Raw genomic sequence first — 22,805 nt, 5'->3', positions numbered from 1 at the left:
AACTCATTGCATTAGTCTGCTAGGGCTGCATTAACAAAATACCACAGACTGGGTGGCTTAAACAACAGAAGTTTATTTTTTTACAGTTCTGGAGGCTGGAAGTACAAGAACAAGGTGCCATCAGGGTTGGTTTCTGGTGAGACCTCTTCCTGGCTTGTAGAGGATTGCCTTCTCACATGGCACCCCACCTTTGTGACATCATTTAACCTTACTTACGTCCCTAAAGGCCCAGTCTCCAAATACAGTTACATTAAGAGCTAGAGAGCTTTAACATATGAAATTTGGAGGGGTACAATTCATTTTATATCACCCTTGAAGAGATGCAGGACATTATTAGTTATTAGGGAAATGCAATTCAAAACCATGATGAGATACCACTTTACACGCTAGAATGGCTAGAATAAAAAGATAGGATAATTACAAGTGTTGCTGAGGGTATAGAGAAATTAGAACCAAACCTTCATACATTGATGGTAAGTACTTGAAGTGGTCTAGATGCTTTGGAAAACAGTTCAGTAGTTCCTCAAAATGCTATGTATAGAGTTACCATATGACCCAGCACGTCTACTTCCAGGTTTGTACCCAAGAGAATTAAACCATGTGCCCACACAAAAATCTGTACATGTACGTTTGTAGAAGTATTATTCATAACAGCCAAAATGTGGAAATAACCCAAATGTCTATCAACTGATGAATGGATAAATAAGATGTGATATATCCATCCAATGGAATATTATATTTGGCCATAAAAAGGAATGGAGTACTGACATATGCTGCAACGTAGATAAATCTTGAAAATATTATGTTGAGTGAAAGAAGCCAGTCACAAAAGGTCACATATTATCTGATTTTATTTATACAAAATGTCCATAATAAGGAAATCCATAGAAACAAAGTATATTACTGGTTGTTAGGGGCTGGGGAGAGAGGGGTGAATTCAGAGTGACTGCTAATCGTTATGGGGGTATCTTTTTGTGGTAATGAAAATGAAATTAGGTAGTGGTGGTTGGTTTATACAACTGAATATACTAAAACCACCGAATTACACGCTTTAAATGAGTGAATTGTATGATATGTGAGCTACATCTCAGTATAGCTCTTAATAAAAAAGAAGGAAAAAATCTTAACACAATTTAAGTTCAGAGTAGCATGTACTACCATATTTTGTCTTAAATAGTATCTTGTTTGTTGTTTGGAAATGTTAGGTTAACACAGATTAGGATTATTACTTGCAGAATTCTTCCTCGGTCAAAATTCTTTCTTGGGCAGTAGTGTTATTAGTAACATGACATTTGACTTCTAGAAAATAGTCTTTTTTTATTCTTTATTCAACACCAATTTATTAAATACTTATCCTGTATTTAGGCCCTGTGATTATGTTAGAATTACCAAGACAAACAAGACATGGTCCTCTGCTTTGAAGGAGTTTCCCTATTAATTTGGATAGACAAAGTCAGAAATAGCTGTATTAAAATGTTTTAAGTAGTTATGATAGGTGAGTATTCAGGCTATTCTGAAGGTACAAAAGAAGAGTGGTCATTTCAGCTGGGCAAATCCGAGAAAACTTAAGAGAGCATATTACATTAAGTAAGGTTGAAAGATTTGGTTTTCACCTGGGCAAGGAAGCGCTGTACGCAGAAGGAACAACTTGAGTAAATAACTACTGTTCGGGCACTACACAGGTCTAGTAAATTTTGGAACTTTGGGAGTGAGGTAAATAAAGGGCACCATGACTGATAAGACTGAAAAGAAAACTTTTTGTATTTGAGTTTTATTCTTAACTGATCAGAGGCACTTCTTTCTCTTTGTGGTTGTTTTAGAAAGAAAGTTTACATGGTTATAGGAATTTAGTAAGCAGGTTTTTGTGTGTTGTGACCTCTCAGAGCCTTTTATATGCTAAGGATCATTATAATAAGGAAAGGAGGGTATAATATGCCATATTGTAAAAGTTTATTTGACTAGGGAACCTTTTTTCCTTTGGAGTACCATATGGGACTAGGAGAAATGTGTTATACACTGTGGTACAACTTTTCGATGGGATATTAAATAGTCAATAGAATGGTGGTTATGAAGATGGTAGCAGCATAGGAAAATGCTTATGTATAGGAAAGAAGAAATCCGAGTCCAAATTTGTTTTGATACAGTGATTACAAGGATGTAAGATACCCATACATGGCAGTTTAACACTAGATAATATTTTTATCCATGAGATTGGCAATGGTATGGGAAAATAGTGTACTCTTTGTAGAGCTGTTTGGCTCTATCAGAATTGTAAACAAATATATACTTTGATTAGGTGGTTCCTTTAAGAATCTCTAATGAAATACTGACCCCCATGTGCACAAAGATGTACATACAGTGATGTTCTTTATAATATTGTTCGTAATAATAGTGAAAATGTGGAATTACTTTATATGATAGTCAATAGGAGAATCGCTAAGTACATTTGTGTATATATCGATGCTATGGAATACTCTGTAGCCATTAAATCAAAATAAATAGATCTATATCTGTCACATTGAAAAATAAATGTTCCAAGATGCATTCTCTGAGAAAAAAGAAGTCACGGAATAATATATATATGTATATTATGATCCCATTTATGGAAAACAAAACAACTCTCTCTCTCATAACCATCATTCTGCATATTAATAGAAGATCTGCAGGGCTACGCAATGGAGTATTAACTGTGGTGTCTAGTGGGGTGGGGAATGGTGATCCAGGTGTGTTTGTGTGAAATGGAACTTTCACTTTTACTTTACATGTTTATGAAATGTTTTAATTTTTAACGAGTGTGTATTGTTTTTTTGAGTGTGTGTTACTTTTTTTATAACAATTTTATAAGACATGCAAGTGCGAATAAATCTAGACAGAAGTGCTAGACAGAAGTGTATCATAGTAGGGTGGTGAGATTATGGATAACTCTTTTCCCAAATCTGTATAATAAAATCATAAAAAGAAATACAAATCATTCAGGATGTAATTGTAAAGGATTGCTTTACACTGTTGATGTGTTATAAAGCTTTTTTCCCTGCAACGGTTAACTAAGAATTTGTGCTAAAATTAGGTAAACTTACCCATGTTGAATTTTGGCTTTGATTTTTAGGTGGACCTTCAATCCTGCTGTTCTCACTAAAGCGAACATTGTCCGAAGTGGGGATGCCGCTCAGGGCGCAGAAGGAGGCCCCTCACAGTTCCAAGTGGGTGATCTTGTACAAGTTTGTTATGACCTGGAAAGAATTAAACTTCTACAGAGAGGACATGGAGAATGGGCTGAAGCTATGCTCCCAGTAAGTACATATAAAATAATTTGGGACTAGGAAATATACCATGTTTATGTAGTTTTTAAAAGTTTTTAAAACTTTGATTTTAGAAACTAAATTAGCATAATCCTTTGAGAATTGTAATCTTCATTGGCAGCTTAACATATGTATGCCTTTTATTTTCTAACTTATTTCAGTTAGATTAGCCTGGCAAGGTCCAAAAAAGAGCTCTAGTTAATATTTTTCGATAGAGCTTTTAGTGGAGAATGTAATGTTGGGGTGAGGCAAAGAGGCTTCCTGATACTTCACCCCAGAATGAGAGCGACGTGCTCATCCAGCCACCAGCAGTGCTGGACCACCGCTGCTCTCCTCACTTGGGGGCATGCCTCTCTAAAGCTTAGACTGCAAGAGCAGCTCAGGACGTGTGCCTTCTGAGATAGCTTTGCTCCCAAAGAGCTACAGTTTAATTTTTTATTTAGTCAGTCAATACATTTTTTGTCAAATGTTCAGCAGTAACAAAATAATTTGTTTGTTCTGCCCTCTTTTCATTCATCTTTCTCTTTCTCCATCTTTTCCTTGCTTCTGTCCTCCTGTCCCCTTCCTTCTGTACTACCTGTTCCATCCTGCCAACTGCCCTTAACTGCCTTGCCCTGTATCCCATTCCCTTCCACCTTGCTATATCCTCCACTTCAGCCCTCCACTTTGCCCACTCCCTGCTCCTGTCTCATCCTGTTACAAATCCTGTCTTCCCAAGTCCCATCCCATTTAAGCACCCCATTCCTGTCCCATGTACCTCCCCTCCCACCCCCTTCATATGACATCCAACCCACCCTGGTGTGTTGTCCAGTCCCCTGTCCTGGTCAACACCTTTTTCTCTTCCTGTCCAGCCCCAATTCCTGCCCCATTTGCCCTCTGCCCCCTCCTATCCTGTCCAGTCCTCCTTTCCTATCCTTCATGATGTCCTGTCCCTCCATCAGTCCGTTCCTCCTTTCTGCCTTAGTCCTTCAGCAGATGTTTTAGCAGAAGCAGTGTGCCTGTTAGCCTTCAGGGATGTAATAGTGAACACAACAGAAAAAAAAAATCTCTGTTGTTGTGGTACTTTCATTCAAAGACATTTCATAGTTTGCACATGATGCTGACATTTTTTATTGCTTTAGTTAGGTATGGAATAAGTGATAGTTGTATTTCAGGACTCTATTTTAGAGTCATTATTTTTCTCCAGAAAGTTGAGTTCTATATAATCCCTCTTTGTTTTGTTTGCTTTTGGTATTAAAGTTGGTTAAAAAAATGTATTAATATACTTCAGGCCTCACTATAGTGTGGTGTTACTTAAAATGTCATTTTTTGACGTGTTTTATAGGAGCTATATATACTATTTAAAATTATTTTATAGTCAAGATGTTTTTGTTTTTTCCCCTTATCAGTGACACCTTACAGCATCTTCCATCTGTTGAGTGCCCAGTTATTCTGAGCACTGTGCTGAATGATGTATACGTACATATGCAGCACATGCTATATATATGTATACACATATATACATAAACATACAGACTTTGTCTTAGGAATATTATAAGTAGGTGGTGGTATGACATCCTTATTTTACATATGAGGAAATCAGAACTAAGATAATGAACTGGAATTTGAACCCAAGTCTATATTACTTCAAAGCCTGTCTCCCATATTAAGCTGCTGTATAAGCAAAACCTCTAGGTAATTTCTAGAGGGCAGTACTGGGATTCCACTAGTGAAGATGTAGATTTGAATCTTCTCAAATCCTCATGATAAAAACAGTCAACAACTAGATTAGTTAGCATAACCAAAAAAGCTACAAACATCTGTAACAAAGCCAGGTGATAGAATAGTCTTTTGAACCTTAAAATGTGAATGAGTAAAGATAAACCATTGACAGCTACAGGGTCTGCATCTGTGTGGCAGCAGAGAGAATTAATGGAGCATCAGGTGGACCTGAGAAGGGGGAAACTCCAGAATAGCTAATGAGTATTCATTGGTTAGTGTGGTAGATTAATGTGATAACAACAGCCGAACCTGGGAGGGCTCTTGTAGACTCCAGTTTGGGGTGAGAGCAATAGGTCCATGCTAAAGTCTGAAGGGACTGGAGTAGCCTGGGGCTATAAACTTTCCAAACCAACCAGCCAAATCTCCCTTCCAGGGCAGAGCCCTCCATTGAGGAGAAAATGCTGGGAATAGAAGCCATATTGAGTAGGATAGAGACAATAGGCACAAAGGAAAGAGTAGATCTAGGTAAAAGTTGGAAGGGATCGTGGTCGAATCCCTATGCACTGTTATTATTGAAAAAGGAGAATAAGGAATAGAATAACTTCTCTACAGATAGATGAAAGTACATCAGAAAGATATGCACAGAAAACTAAAATCTGATAATTCAAAATGAGCTAAAAAATTAAGATGATAAAAGACATGAAAGGATGAAATAAATCATAATTAGAAATGAGGTAGAACTTAGGAAAGAATTTTTAAAAATTCATTTCAGAAATGAAATAAGCTAGAAGCAACATAGAGCAAATAAATACAACAGATAATGCCGTAAGAGAAACAGAAGGTAAAAAGGAGGAAAATTTTTAAAATCAAAAAGATAAAATGTATTTGAGAGAAAGTGACAAATATAGAATATCTAATATATGTGTATTAGGGAATCCTTGCAAAAAGGAAAAAACAGAAACCAAAGTAATGGAATATAACAAATGCTAAAATTTGTAATTCCAGGAAAGTTTACCTGAAATTGAAAGATTTGAAATTAAATATTAAAAGGGCACATTGCATACCTGGGAAAACTAACCCAGAACACCAAACACAGAGCCATATTCTGGTAAAATAATTGAATCTTCAAGAAAAGAAAAAATTCTTTGGGTATCTAGGAAAAAAGACCAAGTTACTTAAAGGAAAGAAAATCAGATTGTTGTTAAGAAAAAAAATGTGATCTCAATGTTTTATGCCAGAAAACAATGAAATAACATTTATTTAAGGTGCTCAAGGAAAGAAAGCATAAGCTAAGGATTTTATATATAACCAAACCGACTTTCAAGTACTGTACAGGCTGTAGACTGCTGTGAAATGTAAGAATCCAGAGACTCGAGTCCCCATGAGCCTTTTCTGAGTAATCTACTAGAGAATTAGTTTTAGAAAACCAAAATGACTGAAGAAATGTCAACTGAAGGACTGGTAGTGATCATTAGATACATATTTATTTATTGAACTAAGATTAAATGATAGTTACAGAGGAAAGGGTAGAGTTTATAATGGTTATATGATCTAACAACATAAAGTATGACTGTCAGAAAATGGGCTGGGAATGCAGAGAGGATATGGTAAGTTTAATGAGCTGTTTGATTGCATTTTAGTTATTAATTGGGACTATATAAAGTTTAATATAAACTTTATATTTAAAAAAGCAAACAATGGAAGGATTAACCATAAAGTTAAAAAAAAGTTTTCATGTATAGAAAGGTAATATGATATGGGGGACAAAGGTAGAAGGAAAACATCTTTGAATGTGTCTTGTTTTATAGATTTGATTTGAAATCACATGTATTTTATACAATTAGAAAACAAAATTAAGTTCAAAAAGGAAACTCCCAAAAGTGGAGAATAAAATGAAACGAATGAACCTAAGTGTGTTTCCTGTTGGCTTAATCATACAGAGAGGAAATTCCAAGTGATTTCCAAACACAGTAGTTTGTCCTTATATCCTTATAGGAGGTCTATGCCCTTCAGAACTGCATGAAAAAAAATTTAACAATTTTCGTAAATTTATTGTTTGTGATAGTGTTGATATTGTTACTCTGAGACTGTTGTGTGTGTAATATGACAAAAAATCAAATGAGCAGTTATATGATAATTCTAATTCTGTTATTCCCAATGACCCTGAGGACCAGAATTATCAGAGTGGCAAAAAGGAGACGCAGATGTAATATAGAAGAGGTTAAGTAAAGACCCTGTAGGCTGGAATTTGAATTGGGAGAGTGTTTAAACTCAGATTTATTTTATCTTTGTTTTAAAACACACTGCGCACCCCTCCATTTCCTAGCTCTGTCCATGAAAAGGCGTGGAAACAGTGACCGTTCCAGTAACAATAACCAACCTTAGTGCCTAGATTATGGTCTCGAAATAACCTTTCCCTCTGTGAAGAATCAGGGCTCTTTGGAGAAATGGCTAATTCTAGTTCTTTGGCAGGAAGTGAACAAGATGAGCCTCATACCAGATAGCAAGGAAGCTATCAAAGATTTCTAGGTGATGTGAAAAAGATCTAGCAGCCAATTCGAAGGGTTTCTTACCAAATACAAAGACAGATGAATCTATTAAACTGCACCAATTAGTAAAATTAGGATTGGATGAATCTTTATAGGATGAATAACCCTGTTTCTTCAACAAGTAATTTGCAAAGAAAAACAATGTGTAGGTTTTGTTAGGAACTTGATTTAAACAAACTAAAAAAAATTGTCATTTGTGAGGCAATCAGAAATTCGAACACTGACTAGTACTTTATTTTATTATAGAGTTATTGATAATTTGGGATAGGTTGATAATAGTATTGAAGTTATATTTTAAGAAAAAGAGTTTACATGACAAAATAATACAGGAGGGGAGAATGGATAGGGAAAACAAGATTGGCCATGAGCTGACAGTTGTTAAAACTGGTTGATGGGTACGTGAGGATTCAATATACAATTGTCTATTTTTGTGTGTTTGAGATTTTCTGTAAAGAACAGTTAAGGAGGAAAAAAAAAAAAGAATGCAGCCTCAAAGAGTTTGAGATGATGGTGGAAAATTCCAGGTGAAAATGTCTAATGAGAAGTTAAAATTGGTGTGTGTTTTGGGGCGAGGAGAGGGGTAAACAGGGCTGGAGTAGTATATTTTGAAGCCTTTGGAAGTAAGACGATAGTTGTCAAGTGGATTAAATTTCCAAGAAAGTAGAGTGAAAAACAAGGAATAAAGTTTGGGAGAATGAACAGACCTAGGAATCCGAAGAAGGAAAAGGAGCCAGTGAGTGGAAAAAGGGAAGGAACAGGCAGAAAGATTAGGCTGTCATCCAGAAATCAAGGGAATATTTTCAAGAAGTTGGAGTCAGATGCTGTGGAGAGGTCAAAAGAGAAAACAAGTTTAAGGGCAGTTTCCTCTGTGTTAGGAAATAGTCAGATATTATCACTACTCTTCACCAGTTTTCTAGTGTTGTTATTGGCTATTCTGTTGTGCACAAGAGAATGGGTTTTGGACCTGAGTTTGAAATGGGGCTAATAAGATTACATAGCTTTCAGGATTTTACGTATTAGGTGAGTCAATACGTATAAAGCTCTTAGAACAGTACCCGCCACATGAGGGCTGCTGCTTCTGGTTGTGTTCCGTACCTAATTGCTCTTCTTACTCCATATATTTAATAAGCATGTTACTTCTACATACTTCTGTTTTGAAATCAGGCTTGATTCCAAAAAGGATTTAAACAGAGATGTAAGCTTTGAGCCCTTTTTGGTTTAAGTTGCTTTTTTTAGAAATCAGATTTTCTTTTTTTAGGCTAGATTGATGATGGTTTTGGACTACTTGCGTTACAAGTTCTCAAGAAGTATCTTATGAGGTTAAAAAAGGATTGGGGACTTCCCTGGTGGTGCAGTGGTTAAGAATCCTCCTGCGAACGCAGGGGACACAGAAGATCCCACATGCCGCGGAGCAGCTAAGCCCATGTACCACAACTACTGAGCCTGTGCTCTAGAGCCTGCGAGCCACAACTACTGAGCCCACGTGCCACAACTACTGAAGCCTGCGTGCCTAGAGCCTGTGCTCCGCAACAAGAGAAGCCACCGCAATGAGAAGCCTGCGCACCGCAACGAAGAGTAGCCCCTGCTTGCTGCAACTAGAGAAAGCCCGTGCGCAGCAATGAAGGCCCAACGCAGCCAACAATCAATCAATCAATCAGTCAATAAATTTACAAAAAAATAGGATTGAATATCAGAAACCAAGATTTTGTGAACTTTTATGAATAAAATAGATTGTCATGATTGTTTTATATCCTTGTGGAAATGTAGTTTTATTAAAATATTTTTAAAAGATACTCTTTAAAGTTTGTAACTAATAAACCCAGTTGAATATGATTATCCTTTAAAAGTTTTTTTTATTAGGAATGAAGTAAAATTAGTACTTTAAATATGTAAAAACTGGTGATTGATTTTTACGGTATATACTTCAGACTTGAAACATGAATCTAATTTTTTTTAAGACTTTAGGTAAAGTTGGCCGAGTACAACAAATTTATTCAGACAGTGATTTAAAGGTGGAAGTCTGTGGAACATCTTGGACGTATAATCCAGCAGCAGTTTCCAAGGTGGCATCTGCAGGATCAGCCATTAGCAATGCATCTGGTGGTATGTTTTGTTTCATGTTTCTCTAAAAGTAATATGGTTTACATTAGAACATTTCCCAATTCCCCAATTCTTGTATACAGATAATGTCGTATGTGTTCTTGATTTTCTCATAGATCACATAACCTCACTTGAATATTAACTACCTTTTAGACTTTCGCTAAAGGTTTTTTGTTTTGGTTTTTTTTCTGCTTTTTTATATGATGAACAATCTTTGTTCTGGCTGAGGTATGCCCTGGAAAAGTTCCGTAAATATGTGCTTTTTCTTTGATATATCAAGGGCTTCTCCACATGAAATCTGAGATACCTGAAATTCAACATTCTTACTCCTTAGTCGGAAGTTTTGTTTTCTGCTAAAGAACCATCGCTTTCTTAGACTACTTTATTTTCTTTTTATTTCCAATATTATTGCTAGCCGATGGCTTTCTTTCTGGATATTTTTACATGTCAGCTATACTTCTTCTCTTGTCATTTAATAGGAGTTATATACATGCCACAATGAGTAGAAAGCTGTGTTGAGATGTGAGTATGCTGGATGCTTGGGTAGACTCACGCCCAAAATCTTTCCTTCTTATGCTCCAGCTTTATATATACACTTAGTTCATTCAACAGCAAATTACAACTTACTGTATGTGTATTGTTGTCATCCAGAAAAGAAGATAGAACCATAACTGTGAACAGTAAGAAAGTAAAGGAAAACATTGGGTGACCTCCAGTTTTATTTTGTACTGCTTTCTACTTCTTTGCTTCTGTCTTGTCTTTCCTGCTGTAATTTGCTGATGTATTTGAAGTTTAAATCATGTGGTGTTATTTTTACCTTGAGGTTAGATGGCATCACAGTAGGCTGACTTTTAACAAATTGAAAGTGAAGGATGGTTAATATCCTTCTCTCAAGTAATGTGGACTGGGTGTTGGGCCTCTGCCCCACTTTGTGACTTCTTTCCTTTCCAGTAAGTAGATCCAAGAGTTAAGGAGTAGAACTGGGTAGATTTGCTACTGATAAATGCTATTTAGGAAAAAAATCATATTGAAAGGGTTTATGTAAACACATCTCTCGTTCTTTATTGTTTTAGTCAAAACCAATCAGTTGGCACCTTTGAAGTATGTTACTAACCCTTAGAGATCCATTTTTAACTGAAATTGGTTTGTTCCTAAAATATTTCCCCAGACATTATAGAGATTATATTGCTTTTGAATCATAACCATTGATCTGTTGATCTAGTCTAAGATCTGTAACATTGAGCTCTGAGTGTCCATATGATATACTTAAGACCTGAAAGACAATTTGTATCATTATGATACTCCCATTGTAGGGTGTTCATTTATAATATCTTTGGTATGACTCCTAAATCTTGATTACAGTTTGTATGTAACTCTCTTCTTTTTCTGAAATGTTAACTTGAAATACATGAATTGGAGTAAACTGGGAATAACTGTGGGCTCGAATTTAATGCAGCTTTATATGGTAGTAATTATAACGTGTATGGGTAATATCTGTAGCATAGTACAAAAATAATATTAATGATAGAAATAATAAAAAAGGAAAAGTATGTATTATAGGCATATGGGTAATGCTTGTCTGTTAGTAGTTAAGGTTTGAGATCCTCCTATATTAGCAGCTTTATTTGATGCTTTACAGAAAGACTCTCCCAACTCTTGAAGAAATTATTTGAAACCCAAGAATCTGGTGACCTCAATGAAGAATTAGTTAAGGCTGCTGCCAATGGAGATGTTGCTAAAGTGGAAGATTTGCTAAAAAGACCGGATGTGGATGTGAGCATTTTAAAAATTATTTTGAAGCATACACAAGAATGGAATAGTTATAACGAACCTTATACTTCAACAGTTATTAATATTTTGCCACATGTGCTTCATCAATTCCTTCTTGCTTGTTTTTCTAAGGTATTTTAAAGAAGACACTGGGCATCACTTCTTCATTGTGCATTTCTAAAAGATATTGACATTTTCTTAATACTGACTTTTTAAATTTTATGATTGACAAAATTTACTTTTAGGTTTTTAAGTAGTAGTGTCCTTTTGGGAAATTCAGTGAAATTTTCTCATATAAATGTTATCTTATTATGTTTAAAAAATATATTTTAGTAAATTTTATAAGCAATTTTCCATCTCTCTTTTCAAAACATTTAATCTAAACTTTTTCCCTCCCCTCCTTATGAAAATTGACTGTTTCATAGTTTATAATGCAGGTGAATTAGGGGTCATGCATTTTGTGAATCTTAATAGTTTATGTTGTAATTTTACCATTTACAAAAGCCATATTTTAAACGGGTTCAAAATTTAAATTTTGGTTCTCGCTTAGTCATCCATTGGCTTTGTCATTGCTACTGTTGTGGCACCAGTATGATGTCAGTACCAGCCAAGAGACTGTAGGTTGAGTGTCAACTTGGATCATTGTCACTGTGTAGTGAGGGCTTTTGTTGCCACATTTTTGTGTGCAAGTATGCTAGATAGTTTGACAAAGATCAGATCTGTAATTATAAGGTGTAAACATCTTCTATGATCTCATGTGGCATTTTAGGTTTATTAGAGATCAGTTGCAGCAGCATGACACAGTGGTTCCTTGATTGGTTATGAGCTATGTCACAAATAATTTGTTTCAGATATTAAAGTTTTTTGTGTTTGGAAAGTAGAGTCAGACTTCTTTTATATTCAGTCAAGCAGATGTACATGTTATTGTACTTAATTTTTTCCTTTATTTAATTACTGATTTAGTTGTTTTTTAGAATTCATACATTCTAAAAATTTCAAGGGAAAAACAGTTCTACAAGGTGTGTTATGAAAAACAGCATCTCTTTCTCAATCTTATTTTACTTTTCTTCAGAGGCAACTATTTTCACCTCTTTCAGCTGACTTTCTTCATATACTTACTTCCATATCTTTCAATAACGTATTTCTATTGTTATTTCTTGATTTTTATGTTTTAGGAGTTATCTTTTGATACCTCTCTGTGAAGGTGAGGATTCAGCTTTCTTTTGCCACCTCCAGCCCATCCCCACTACACACATACACACCTCTTCCAGGTTCTTAATGTGGTATTATATTGTATTGTAATTTTGTTAAGATTAAAATTAATTGTGCATGTTATTGTTCAAAAGACATTCATATCTAAGCTGTGGAGGATACTAGATTGTGTTTTCTTACACAGCTTTTTGTTTTCCTTGGTGTTCATAATTGTTCTTTAAAAAAAAAAACTGAGGTGTAATTTACATACAGTGAAATACATGGATCAGTTTTGACAAATGCATATACCCACGTAATCCACAGCCTTGTTAAGATGTAGAACATTTCGTTCTTTCCAAAGAGTTCACTTGTAGTTTTTCCCAGTCTCTCTTAATCCCAAGAGATAATCTAAAAATTTTTTCACTTATTAGTAATCTATATTGTTATAATTAATTCTTCTCCAAAATTCTCTCTAATTGTGCAATCTGTCAATTCAGGCACATCAGGTATGTATTCATTTCATCTTCTGAGAGAGATTTCTCTCAGTGCTTTCTGACCTGTTCCATTTGGCCAGGTTGCTCTCTATGCCTGATGCCCATTTGGAATGTATCTCACCCATCATCCTGGAGGTGCCCTTCCCCTCTCTCCTGTGTTGGATTTTTTGTTTTCTGTATCCTCTGTCCTTCTGTTTCAAAGTTTATTCCCTCTTCTGTGAAGTATAGCTTTTAGTAGCTTCTTCAGAAAAAGAGTGCATGGGAAATAGACCTTCAGTATATATATATTTTAACCTTACTATTAGGTTTTAGATGGGAATAGAATTCAAGGTTAGGTATTATTTTCCTTCAGAATAATCCCATTTTCTTCCAGCATTCAGAACTGCTGTTGAGAAGACTTATTAAGCCATTCTGATTCCTGATTGATACTGCATGTGAGCTGTTTTTTCTTTTTTTCTTTCAAACATGAACATCTCTTTTTGTCACCAGAGTCTGAACTTGTACAGTGTTGTGCCTTGATGTGGATCCGTTTTCATCCATTACTTTTAATGCTTGATCTTTTTATTCTGGAAAGCATGTCTTTCATATTTGGGAATTTTTGATCATTTTTTATTTTAGATTTTATTTTTAGAGCAGTCTTACAAACTAAAATTGAGAGAGGTACAGAGATTTCCCATGTATTCTCAGTCCATCCAAATGCATAGCCTCTCCCATTATCAACATCACTTGCTAGAATGGTACATTATTTTACTAAGGATGACCTATATTGATATAATCACCCAAAGTCCATAGTTTACCTTAGAGTTCACTCTTGGTGTTGTACCTTCTATGGGTTTGTACTAAGGTATAATGATATGTATCCATCATTATAATATCATACAGAGTATTTTTACTGCCCTGAAAGTCTTCTGTGGTCTGCCTGTTCACCTATTTTCCCCACCCCACCTCTGGCAACCACTGATCTTTTTATTGTATTCATAGTTTTGCCTTTTCCAGAATGTCATATAGTTGGAATCATACAGTATGTAACCTTTTCAGTTTGGCTTCTTTCACTTAGTAATAGGCATTTAAGTTTCTTCCATGTCTTTCCGTGTCTTGATAGCTTCTTTCTTTTTAGTGCTGATTAATATTCCATTGTCTGGTTGCATCAGGGTTTATCCATTCACCTACTGTAGGACATATTGGTTGCTTCCAAGTTTTGTCAGTTATGAATAAAGCTGCTATAAATGTCTGTATGCAGGTTTTTGTGTGGACGTAAGTTTTCAGCTTTCTTTAGATTAGTACTAAGGAATGTGATTGCTGGATCATATAGTAAGAATGTGTTTCCCTGATGATACATATTGTGGAGCATCTTTTCATATGCTTATTTGCCATTTGTATGTCTTCTTTGGTGAGGTGTTTGTTCAGGTCTTTGGCCCATTTTTTAATTGGGCTGTTTTCTTAATGTTGAGTTTTAAGAGTTCTTTGTATATTTTGGATAACAGTACTTTATTAGATATGTCTTTTGCAAATATTTTTTCCCAGTCCGTGGCTTGTCTTCTCATTACCTTGATATTTTGTTTTGCAGAGCAGAAAATCTTAATTTCAGTGAAGTTCAGCTTATCAGCTATTTCTTTCATAGATCATGTCTTTGGTGTTGTATCTTAAAAAAAAAGTCATCACCATACCCAAGGTCATCTAGGGTTTCTCCTATGTTATCTTTTAGAAGTTTTATAGTTTTGTGTTTTACATTTAGATCTGTGATCCATTTTAAGTTAATTTTTGTGAAAGGTGTAAAGTCTGTGTCTAGATTCATTTTTTGCATGTGGTTCCAGCAGCATTTGTTAAAAAGATTATCTTTGCTCCGTTGTATTGCCTTTGCTTCTTTGTTAAAAATCATTTGACTGTATTTATGAGAGGCCATTTCTGGCCTTTCTGTTCTTTTCCTTTGTTCCGTTTGTCTGTTCTTTGGCCAGTACCACACTGTCTTGATTACTGTAGCTTTGTAGTAAATCTTGGAGTCAGGTAGTGTCAGTCATCCAGATTTGTTCTTCTTCAGTATTAAGTTGGCTATTCTGGGTCTTTTGCCTTTCAATATAAACTTTAGAATCAGTTTGTCAGTATCCATAAAATAACTTGCTGGGATTTTGATAGGGATTGCATTGAATTTATGGATCAAGTTGGGAAGAACTGTTAGTCTTTCTATCCATGAACATGGAGTATACTCCATTTATTTAGTTCCTTGATTTCATTCATCAGAGTTTTGTAGTTCTCCTCATGTAGATCTTATACATATTTTGTTAGATTTATACTTCAGTGTTTGATTTTGGGGGGTGTAATGGTAATGTGATGGTATTGTGGTTTTTTATATACATTTCCTTGATTTTTAGTAATATTGAGCATCTTTCTATGTATCTGTTGGCCATCTGTATGTTTTCATTGGAAAAATGTCCATTCAGATCCTCTGCTCATTCTTTAATCAAATTGTTTTTCTTGCTTTTGAGTTGTATGGGTTCTTTATGTATTTTGGATATTAACTCCTTATCAGATATATGATTTGCACATAGTTTCTCCTATTCAGTAGGTTGCCTTTTCATTTTGTTGATGATTTCCTTTGCTGTGCCGTGATATTATGTTTTCAGTTTCATATTCTACTTGTTTGTTAGTATAGGAATGCAATTGACACTTGTGTATTAACCTTGTATCCTGCAACCTAGCTATAATCGCTTATTAGTTCCAGGAATTTTTTGGTCTCTTCTTTCAGATTTTCTACATAGATGATCATGTCATCTGCGAACAAGGACAGTTTCCTGTCTTCCTTCTCAATCTGTATACCTTTTATTTTCTTTTCTTGCCTTACTGTATTAGCAAGGATTTCTAGTATGATGTTGAAAAGGAGTGGTGGGAGTGGACCTGCTTGCCTTGTACCCAATTTTAATAGGAAAGTTTGGAGTTTCTCACCATTAAATATGATGCTAGCTGTAATTTTTTTGTACCTAGTCTTTTTCAAATTGAGAAAGTTGCCCTTTATTCCTTGTTTACTGAGAGTTTTTATGATGGGTGTTGGATTTTGTCACATGCTTTTTCTGCATCTATTGATACGGTCATGTGATTTTTCTTTTTAACTCTGTTCATGTGATGGATTACGTTAATTGAGTTTTGAATGTTGAACCAGCCTTTCATACCTGGGATAAATTCTACTTGGTTGTGGTGTATAATTCTTTATGTACTCTTTGGGATTTGATTTGCTAACATTTTGTTGAGGATTTTTGCATCTGTGTTCATGAGAGATATTGGTCTGTAGTTTTCCTTTCTTGTAGTGTCTTTGTCCGGTTTTGGTATTAGGGTACTCTGCCCTCATAGAATGAGTTAGGAAGTTTTCCTTCAGCTTCTATCCTCTGAAAGAGATTGTAGAGAATTGGTATAATTCTTCCTTAAATGTTTGGTAGAATTCACTGGTAAACCCATATGGGCCTGGTGCTTTTGGTTTTCGAAGTTAATTATTGATTCAGTTTCTTTATTGAACACAGGCCTTTCACATGGTCTGTTTCTTCTTGTGTGAGTTTTGGCAGATTGTGTCTTTCAAGAAATTGGTCCATTTCATCTAGCCTATCAAATTTGTGGGCATAGAGTTTCCAGAATATTCCATATTATCCTTTTAATGTCCATGGGATCTGTAATGATATCCCCCTTTTCTTATATTAGTAATTGGTGTCCTTAGCCATTTTTTATAAAAGGTTTTATGGATGGGAGTGAATGTAGTGGGATTAAGGAATTACACTTAGACTTGGGTGTATCCATGAATAAGTAATGCATTTACACAACATCTGAAGTGAAGAAAAGGTTGGTTGAAAATTACTGCTTTATATTAGAACAGTTGTGTATAGCTACCCTGGTAACTCACTTATGTATGCTTCATGGTAGTTTGCTTACCATTAGCATTTGGTTATATTGGCTGAATTGAATTTCTTTATACTGTAGCAGACAGTATCTTTTCTAAAGGTTTTTCCATTCACCTCATTGCTTTTTCTTCATTGAAACAGACTCTGAGATTTAATAATTCAAGTAGACATATACATACAAAACGAAGGTAACTTACTTCCCTTCATCCCTTCTCCCCCTCCTTCTTTTCTATTTTCACCTTTGCAGACTGCTTAAAAGTTCTTTCATAACTCTTTGAACAATGGAAATTTCAAAGTGCCTGTATCCCTCCCTAAATTAGAGAAACCAGTTTCTGGTGATCTATGCTAGGATATATAGAACACCAACCTAAATTGTTTTCATAGAATCATATAATTTGCTGGCTTTAAACCTACACTGTATGTATATATTGGCTCTTTCTGATTTGTGACATTCCTTCATCCTTTCTTTTTTTATTTAGGTGAATGGACAGTGTGCTGGTCACACAGCCATGCAAGCTGCTAGTCAGAATGGACATGTTGACATTTTGAAGTTACTTTTGAAGCAAAATGTGGATGTAGAAGCAGAGGTAATTAAAACTAAGCTTAAAGAATATTTTAAGTAAAAATTAGTGTCCTAGAAATGGTACTTCTTATCATGAGATGGATTTTTTTCATTTTGAAATTTAATATTAACCTAAGCCTCTTCTGATTGAAAAGAAAAATTTGACAAAAGACAGCTCGAAGCATTTCGTGTTTTTCTGTGATCGCTCAATATTCTAGGCATAACCCTAAGTGAAGATAGTTGAGTTTCCCTTTGCTACGGTAGGACCACCATGTTGTTGGGAGCCCAGTTGGATTTACCCATGAGTCATGCTGGGGAAATAGAGGGAAGAGGAATATAAATCATGTGCGGCAAGATTTTTCCTGATATGTGACACTCAGAGGCCTTTTGTTGTTGTTGTTGTTTATCTCCTGAGGGAAAAAGTAAACTAGAATTTGTTTAGTCTTTTTGTTTCCTGATCTTTATATGGGTTTTTGAAGATTTTTACAATGCACGTTTATCACTCTGTGTGTATATGTGCTTAATTTAGAGTATATTCTTTTTTATTTACTTATTTACTTATTTATTTACTTATTTATTTATTTATTTATGTATGTATGGCTGTGTTGGGTCGTCGTTTCTGTGCGAGGGCTTTCTCTAGTTGCGGCAAGTGGGGGCCACTCTCCATCGCAGTGCGCGGGCCTCTCACTATCGTGGCCTCTCTTGTTGCGGAGCACAGGCTCCAGACGTGCAGGCTCAGCAAGTGTGGCTCACGGGCCCAGTCGCTCCGCAGCATGTGGAATCTTCCCAGATCAGGGCCCGAACCCGTGTCCCCTGCATTGGCAGGCAGACTCTCAACCACTGCGCCACCAGGGAAGCCCTAGAGTATATTCTTATTAAAGGAGAAATAAATGATTTTTACTATCATTGGAATTTCATTGTATGGCTGGTATGAGGGATGGCTCCCTTTGTTGTAGTTAACTATAACCTCATCACTTAAAGAGTATATTAGAATTACATTTGTTTTAGTCTAATACAAGATTATTTAGGAATAAGCCAAATTCTGTCAAAGTTAAACTAGGCAAAAGGTTGCAATTTTGTCCAAATGACACTCTCATCTGAGGAAGCTATTTAATGTGGATTTGAATTTCTGAGGGCTAAATTTGTTGACCAACCTGTTTTTTACTATTTATAAAATTTTAATGACATATATTTGAAAAGAGAAGTCTTACATTATTTTTGCTTTTTTCCCCCAGTTGTATGTATCTTGAGTTGTTCGACAGCTACTAAAGAGCCATTGGTTTTGTAGGTATAAATAAGTCATCTTTGATGTTGGAATTTTTCTTTTGCCTAGAGCTTGAATTTTAAATCAGTATATTATACGTTTGTAAACTATATGAGACGTTGTGTAGAATAGGGATGCAGCTGTGGGGTGGGGAACAAAGTTAGCACTATTTCTCAAGAGTAGGTTTTTTTTTTTTCCTTAAATGAACTCAAATACAAAGCAAATTGTTAGTTATTACTGTACGCATAAGCTTAGAGTTGGAGTGAAGCTCAGTAGGCTAGGTGTTTGTCAATAATTTATCTTTCACTTTGGAAGCCACATCTCTTACTAAAGCTGTAAGGAACAGGTGGACTTCTACCATACCTCCTCCTTTGGATTTCCATTCTGTGCATTTTCTGTTTTAAAAACCATTGTAGGCAGATGTAATTTGTAGAAATAGTGTGAAAAAGGAATATTTACACATCAGGTTAAATTAATAACACAGTGTCCCAATTGGTAGAGGAAAAATTACATTTAAAAATTGGATTGAAATATAAATATAATTCATTGCCTAAGAGTAAAACAAAAATTTATCAAAGTTTCATTTTTCTAGAATGTAAGAATTAACGTTGTCTGTCATAAACAGCAATATAGTTTGTTTAAAACAGTGATTCTTAACTGGGGCGCATTTTTGTCCCATGGGGGACATTTTGTGGAGACATTTTTGATTGTCACAACTGGTTGCTGGGGAGTATTACTGGCATCTAATGGGTAGAAACTAAGGATGCTACTAAATATCCTGCAGTGTACAGGACAGCTCTCACAACAAAGAGTTATCTGGTTCAAAGTGTCAGTAGTGCTGAGGTTGGGAAATCCTGGTTTAAAAGTTGGAGAAAATAGTTAATTTTACGAATGCACTTAAAATTGTGATTCATCATGCACTAGCTTGTTTGTAAGTTGATTGGTTGCTATTAATTTTTTTATTATTGGAAATTTTAAACATGTATAGAAATAGAATAGTATAATGAATCCTGTGTACCCATTACTCTACTTCATTTATTTTTCCTGGTCAATTTTGTCTTATCTGTACCCTCTTGCCTCCCATTTCCTCCACTGACTTATTTTGAAGCAGATCCAGATATCATATTATTTAATCTGTAAATATTTTAGTATGTATCCTAGAAGATAAGTACTCTTTTCTAAAAACTTTATTGTACCTTTAACACATGAAGACACGATAATTTAACAATGATTTTTAAAAAATCTAATTTTATTAAAAGTTTTGAGGTTAGCTGAACAATAAAGAGAATAATATATTTCGTTGTCTAGTTATCTCATTCTGTATCTGTATTAATTTTTTTCATCTCCATCAGGAAGTGAGCTCAAGATAGTATAGATTACAGGTTGCAAACTATAGCCCACAGGCCAAGTCCAGCCCTTCATTTGTATTTTTAAGTATTATTGGAACACAACACACCCATTAATTAATTTTATTGTGTATGGCTGCTTTTGTGCTACAACTGCAGAATTGAGTAGTTGTGTAGTTGTGACAAGAGATCATATAACCTGTAAAACCTAAAATATTTACTTTCTGGCCCTTCACAGAAAAGTTTGCTGGCCCCTAATGTAGATGACTATTACAGGTTTTAGTTGATTTAAGCTGTTATTAAACTAAATTATTTGCTATATATTATACCTTTCAAATATGTGATAAGGTTACATTTTTTCCCTATTTCTTTTTCTTAGGGAAAACTCAGAGAGCTATTTTGGAAAGTTGGTTGTCTCCATGTATGACCTACTGAGTACAGTAGGATTACATTCTGTTTCCTTCTTAATGTGTAGTTAAAGTCACCGAGGACTGTGAGATCTTAGGTATGTTGATATGGGTGAGCTAATGTTTGATCCTCCAGGGACTCAGTTGTTTTTTTTTTTTTCCCCTACTGATGAATATAATAGGTAAAGGTGTGGAGGATTTATTTTAATGGAAAGGAAGCCCAGTTTTAAAAAGTGTGTTCTTTACAGTAAGTTTTTCAAATACAGTACAAATATATACTGAAGATATCAGTAAACTTTAGGTGGTTTCACTATTTAAGGTTAATGATGAAACTCTTTTAATGGAGAATATTAATAGTAGGGAACAGTACTCGACATTGTCAGAAAACCCAAGTTTTAATGGTATTGTTGCTGTCTAAAATGATATTGGGCAAAAAGTTTAATTGGTATAAGCTTCAGTTTCCTCATCTATGAAAATAACTGAAAGAGTTGGGGAATAGAGTAAGGGAAATAATTAAGATACCATTTATAATGTAGAACACAATGGGAATTTAAAGTGTCATTATTACCTGTGTTTGTTCTTTTTTTTTTTAATTAATTAATTTGTTTTATTTTGGGCTGCATTGGGTCTTGGTTGCTGCACGCGGGCTTTCTCTAGTTGCAGCGAGCGGGAGCTACTCTTCGTTGCAGTGCGCGGGCTTCTCATTGCGATGGCTTCTCTTGTTGCAGAGCACAGGCTCTAGGCACACGGGCTTCAGGAGTTGTGGCTCGCGGGCTCTAGAGCACAGGCTCAGTAGTTATGGCGCATGGGCTTAGTTGCTCCGCAGCATGTGGGCTCTTCCCGGACCAGGGCTCGAACCCATGTCCCCTGCATTGGCACGTGGATTCTTAACCACTGTGCCACCAGGAAAGTCCCTGACTGTTCTTATTAAAGATTTCTTTCCAACTAGTGGGAGTTAGCACAGTTTCTCAAAAAAAACCCAGATGCTAATTCTGTCTGATTTTGCTTATCTAGTTAATGAAAACAAAACTGTATAAACATTTTATTTAACTGTAATCTGAAAAGGAACGGGCAAGTGGACTTTAAGACTGGTCAGTTTAAGGAAATTCTTTTCTTAAAAACAAGTCAGAACTCAGAATAATAACATCCAGAATGGCTCTAGGAATTGGTATACGTGGTTCCTGGGGATCCATGTTAATTCAGGTTGTGACTAGAGGCTTTCTCACATGCCCCCCCTGAAATACTGGCACTATTAAAAACGTGGGATGTCAAGAGAAAAATTTGATTTATAAGACCCAGAAAACAGTCGTTAAGGTGCCTTTTACAGGAAGGCAGACTGCAATCTAAGATTGCCCTAATAAAAAAGGTCAGGTTTTAAAAGGGGACATATCATAGTTTTATAGTTCTCCCTTATCAGTAAATTTAGTTGTGCAGGTTGGGTCTTAAGAATCGTCATTCATTGATTCCTCTTTTTTTCCCCCATATTCCTCATTTGGTCTATCACTAAATCCTGTTGGCTCTTTAAAATATATCCAGAATTTAAACAGTTTTCATCATCCTGCTGACACTGTGCTGGTCTCCTCACACTTCTCTTCTCCCAGATATCTTCATGGCCTTCTCTCTCACTTCTTTCAGGTATTTACTCAAACCTTCCCTGGAAGGGGCCATCCCTTGGCTGTCTTATCTAATCTTTTTTCCCTGCTGTTTTTTCTCCTTGGCACTTTCTACTACCTAACATTTCCATTTTATTTACTTATTTCATTTATAATATTCTGTCTCCCCCACTAGAATGTAAACTCCATGAGGGTGAACTTTATCTTGCCCATTGTTGTTCTCCAGTGTCCAAAACAGTACTGAGCTCATAGTAGGCACCTAGTAAATACTCATTGAAGGAATGAATAAATGAATGAACGAACAAACCAGAATACACCATTTCCAGACAATCTAAAGGTTTTAATATGATCACAATACCAGCATCTTGATTAACTGAACAAGTTTTAAGGAAAATAAGATGAAGTACAATATTATATTTGAGAATAATAAAATATTGACCTAATAATATAATAGTTCACCTAATTTACTGAAAATATCAGTGAGTTCAGGAAGTATTTAATTTCATTGATGGCAGAAATCATGGGGACTTCCCTGGTGGTGCAGTGGTTAAGAATCTGCCTGCCAATGCAGGGGACATGGGTTCAAGCCCTTGTCTGGGAAGATCCTACGTGCCGCAGAGCAACTAAG

General features: G+C 35.4%; 1 protein-coding gene across 1 annotated transcript in view; it reads left to right on the top strand.

Moving 5' to 3' along the window:
• The window catches only part of MIB1 (MIB E3 ubiquitin protein ligase 1), a 112,189-nt gene that overhangs the window by 33,896 nt on the left and 55,488 nt on the right, over positions 1-22,805 (top strand). Inside the window, exons 7-10 of the mRNA XM_061169637.1 lie at positions 3,107-3,290; positions 9,508-9,652; positions 11,289-11,422; positions 17,465-17,572. Of these exons, the coding sequence (XP_061025620.1) occupies positions 3,107-3,290; positions 9,508-9,652; positions 11,289-11,422; positions 17,465-17,572 (571 nt within the window). The remainder of the gene's footprint in view (positions 1-3,106; positions 3,291-9,507; positions 9,653-11,288; positions 11,423-17,464; positions 17,573-22,805) is intronic.

This window comes from Eubalaena glacialis, chromosome 15 (assembly GCF_028564815.1).
Source record: "Eubalaena glacialis isolate mEubGla1 chromosome 15, mEubGla1.1.hap2.+ XY, whole genome shotgun sequence".
Taxonomy (NCBI): Eukaryota; Metazoa; Chordata; class Mammalia; order Artiodactyla; family Balaenidae; genus Eubalaena; species Eubalaena glacialis.
The sequence above is the reverse complement of the archived record's forward strand: the minus strand, read 5'-3'. Positions and strand labels throughout refer to the sequence as shown.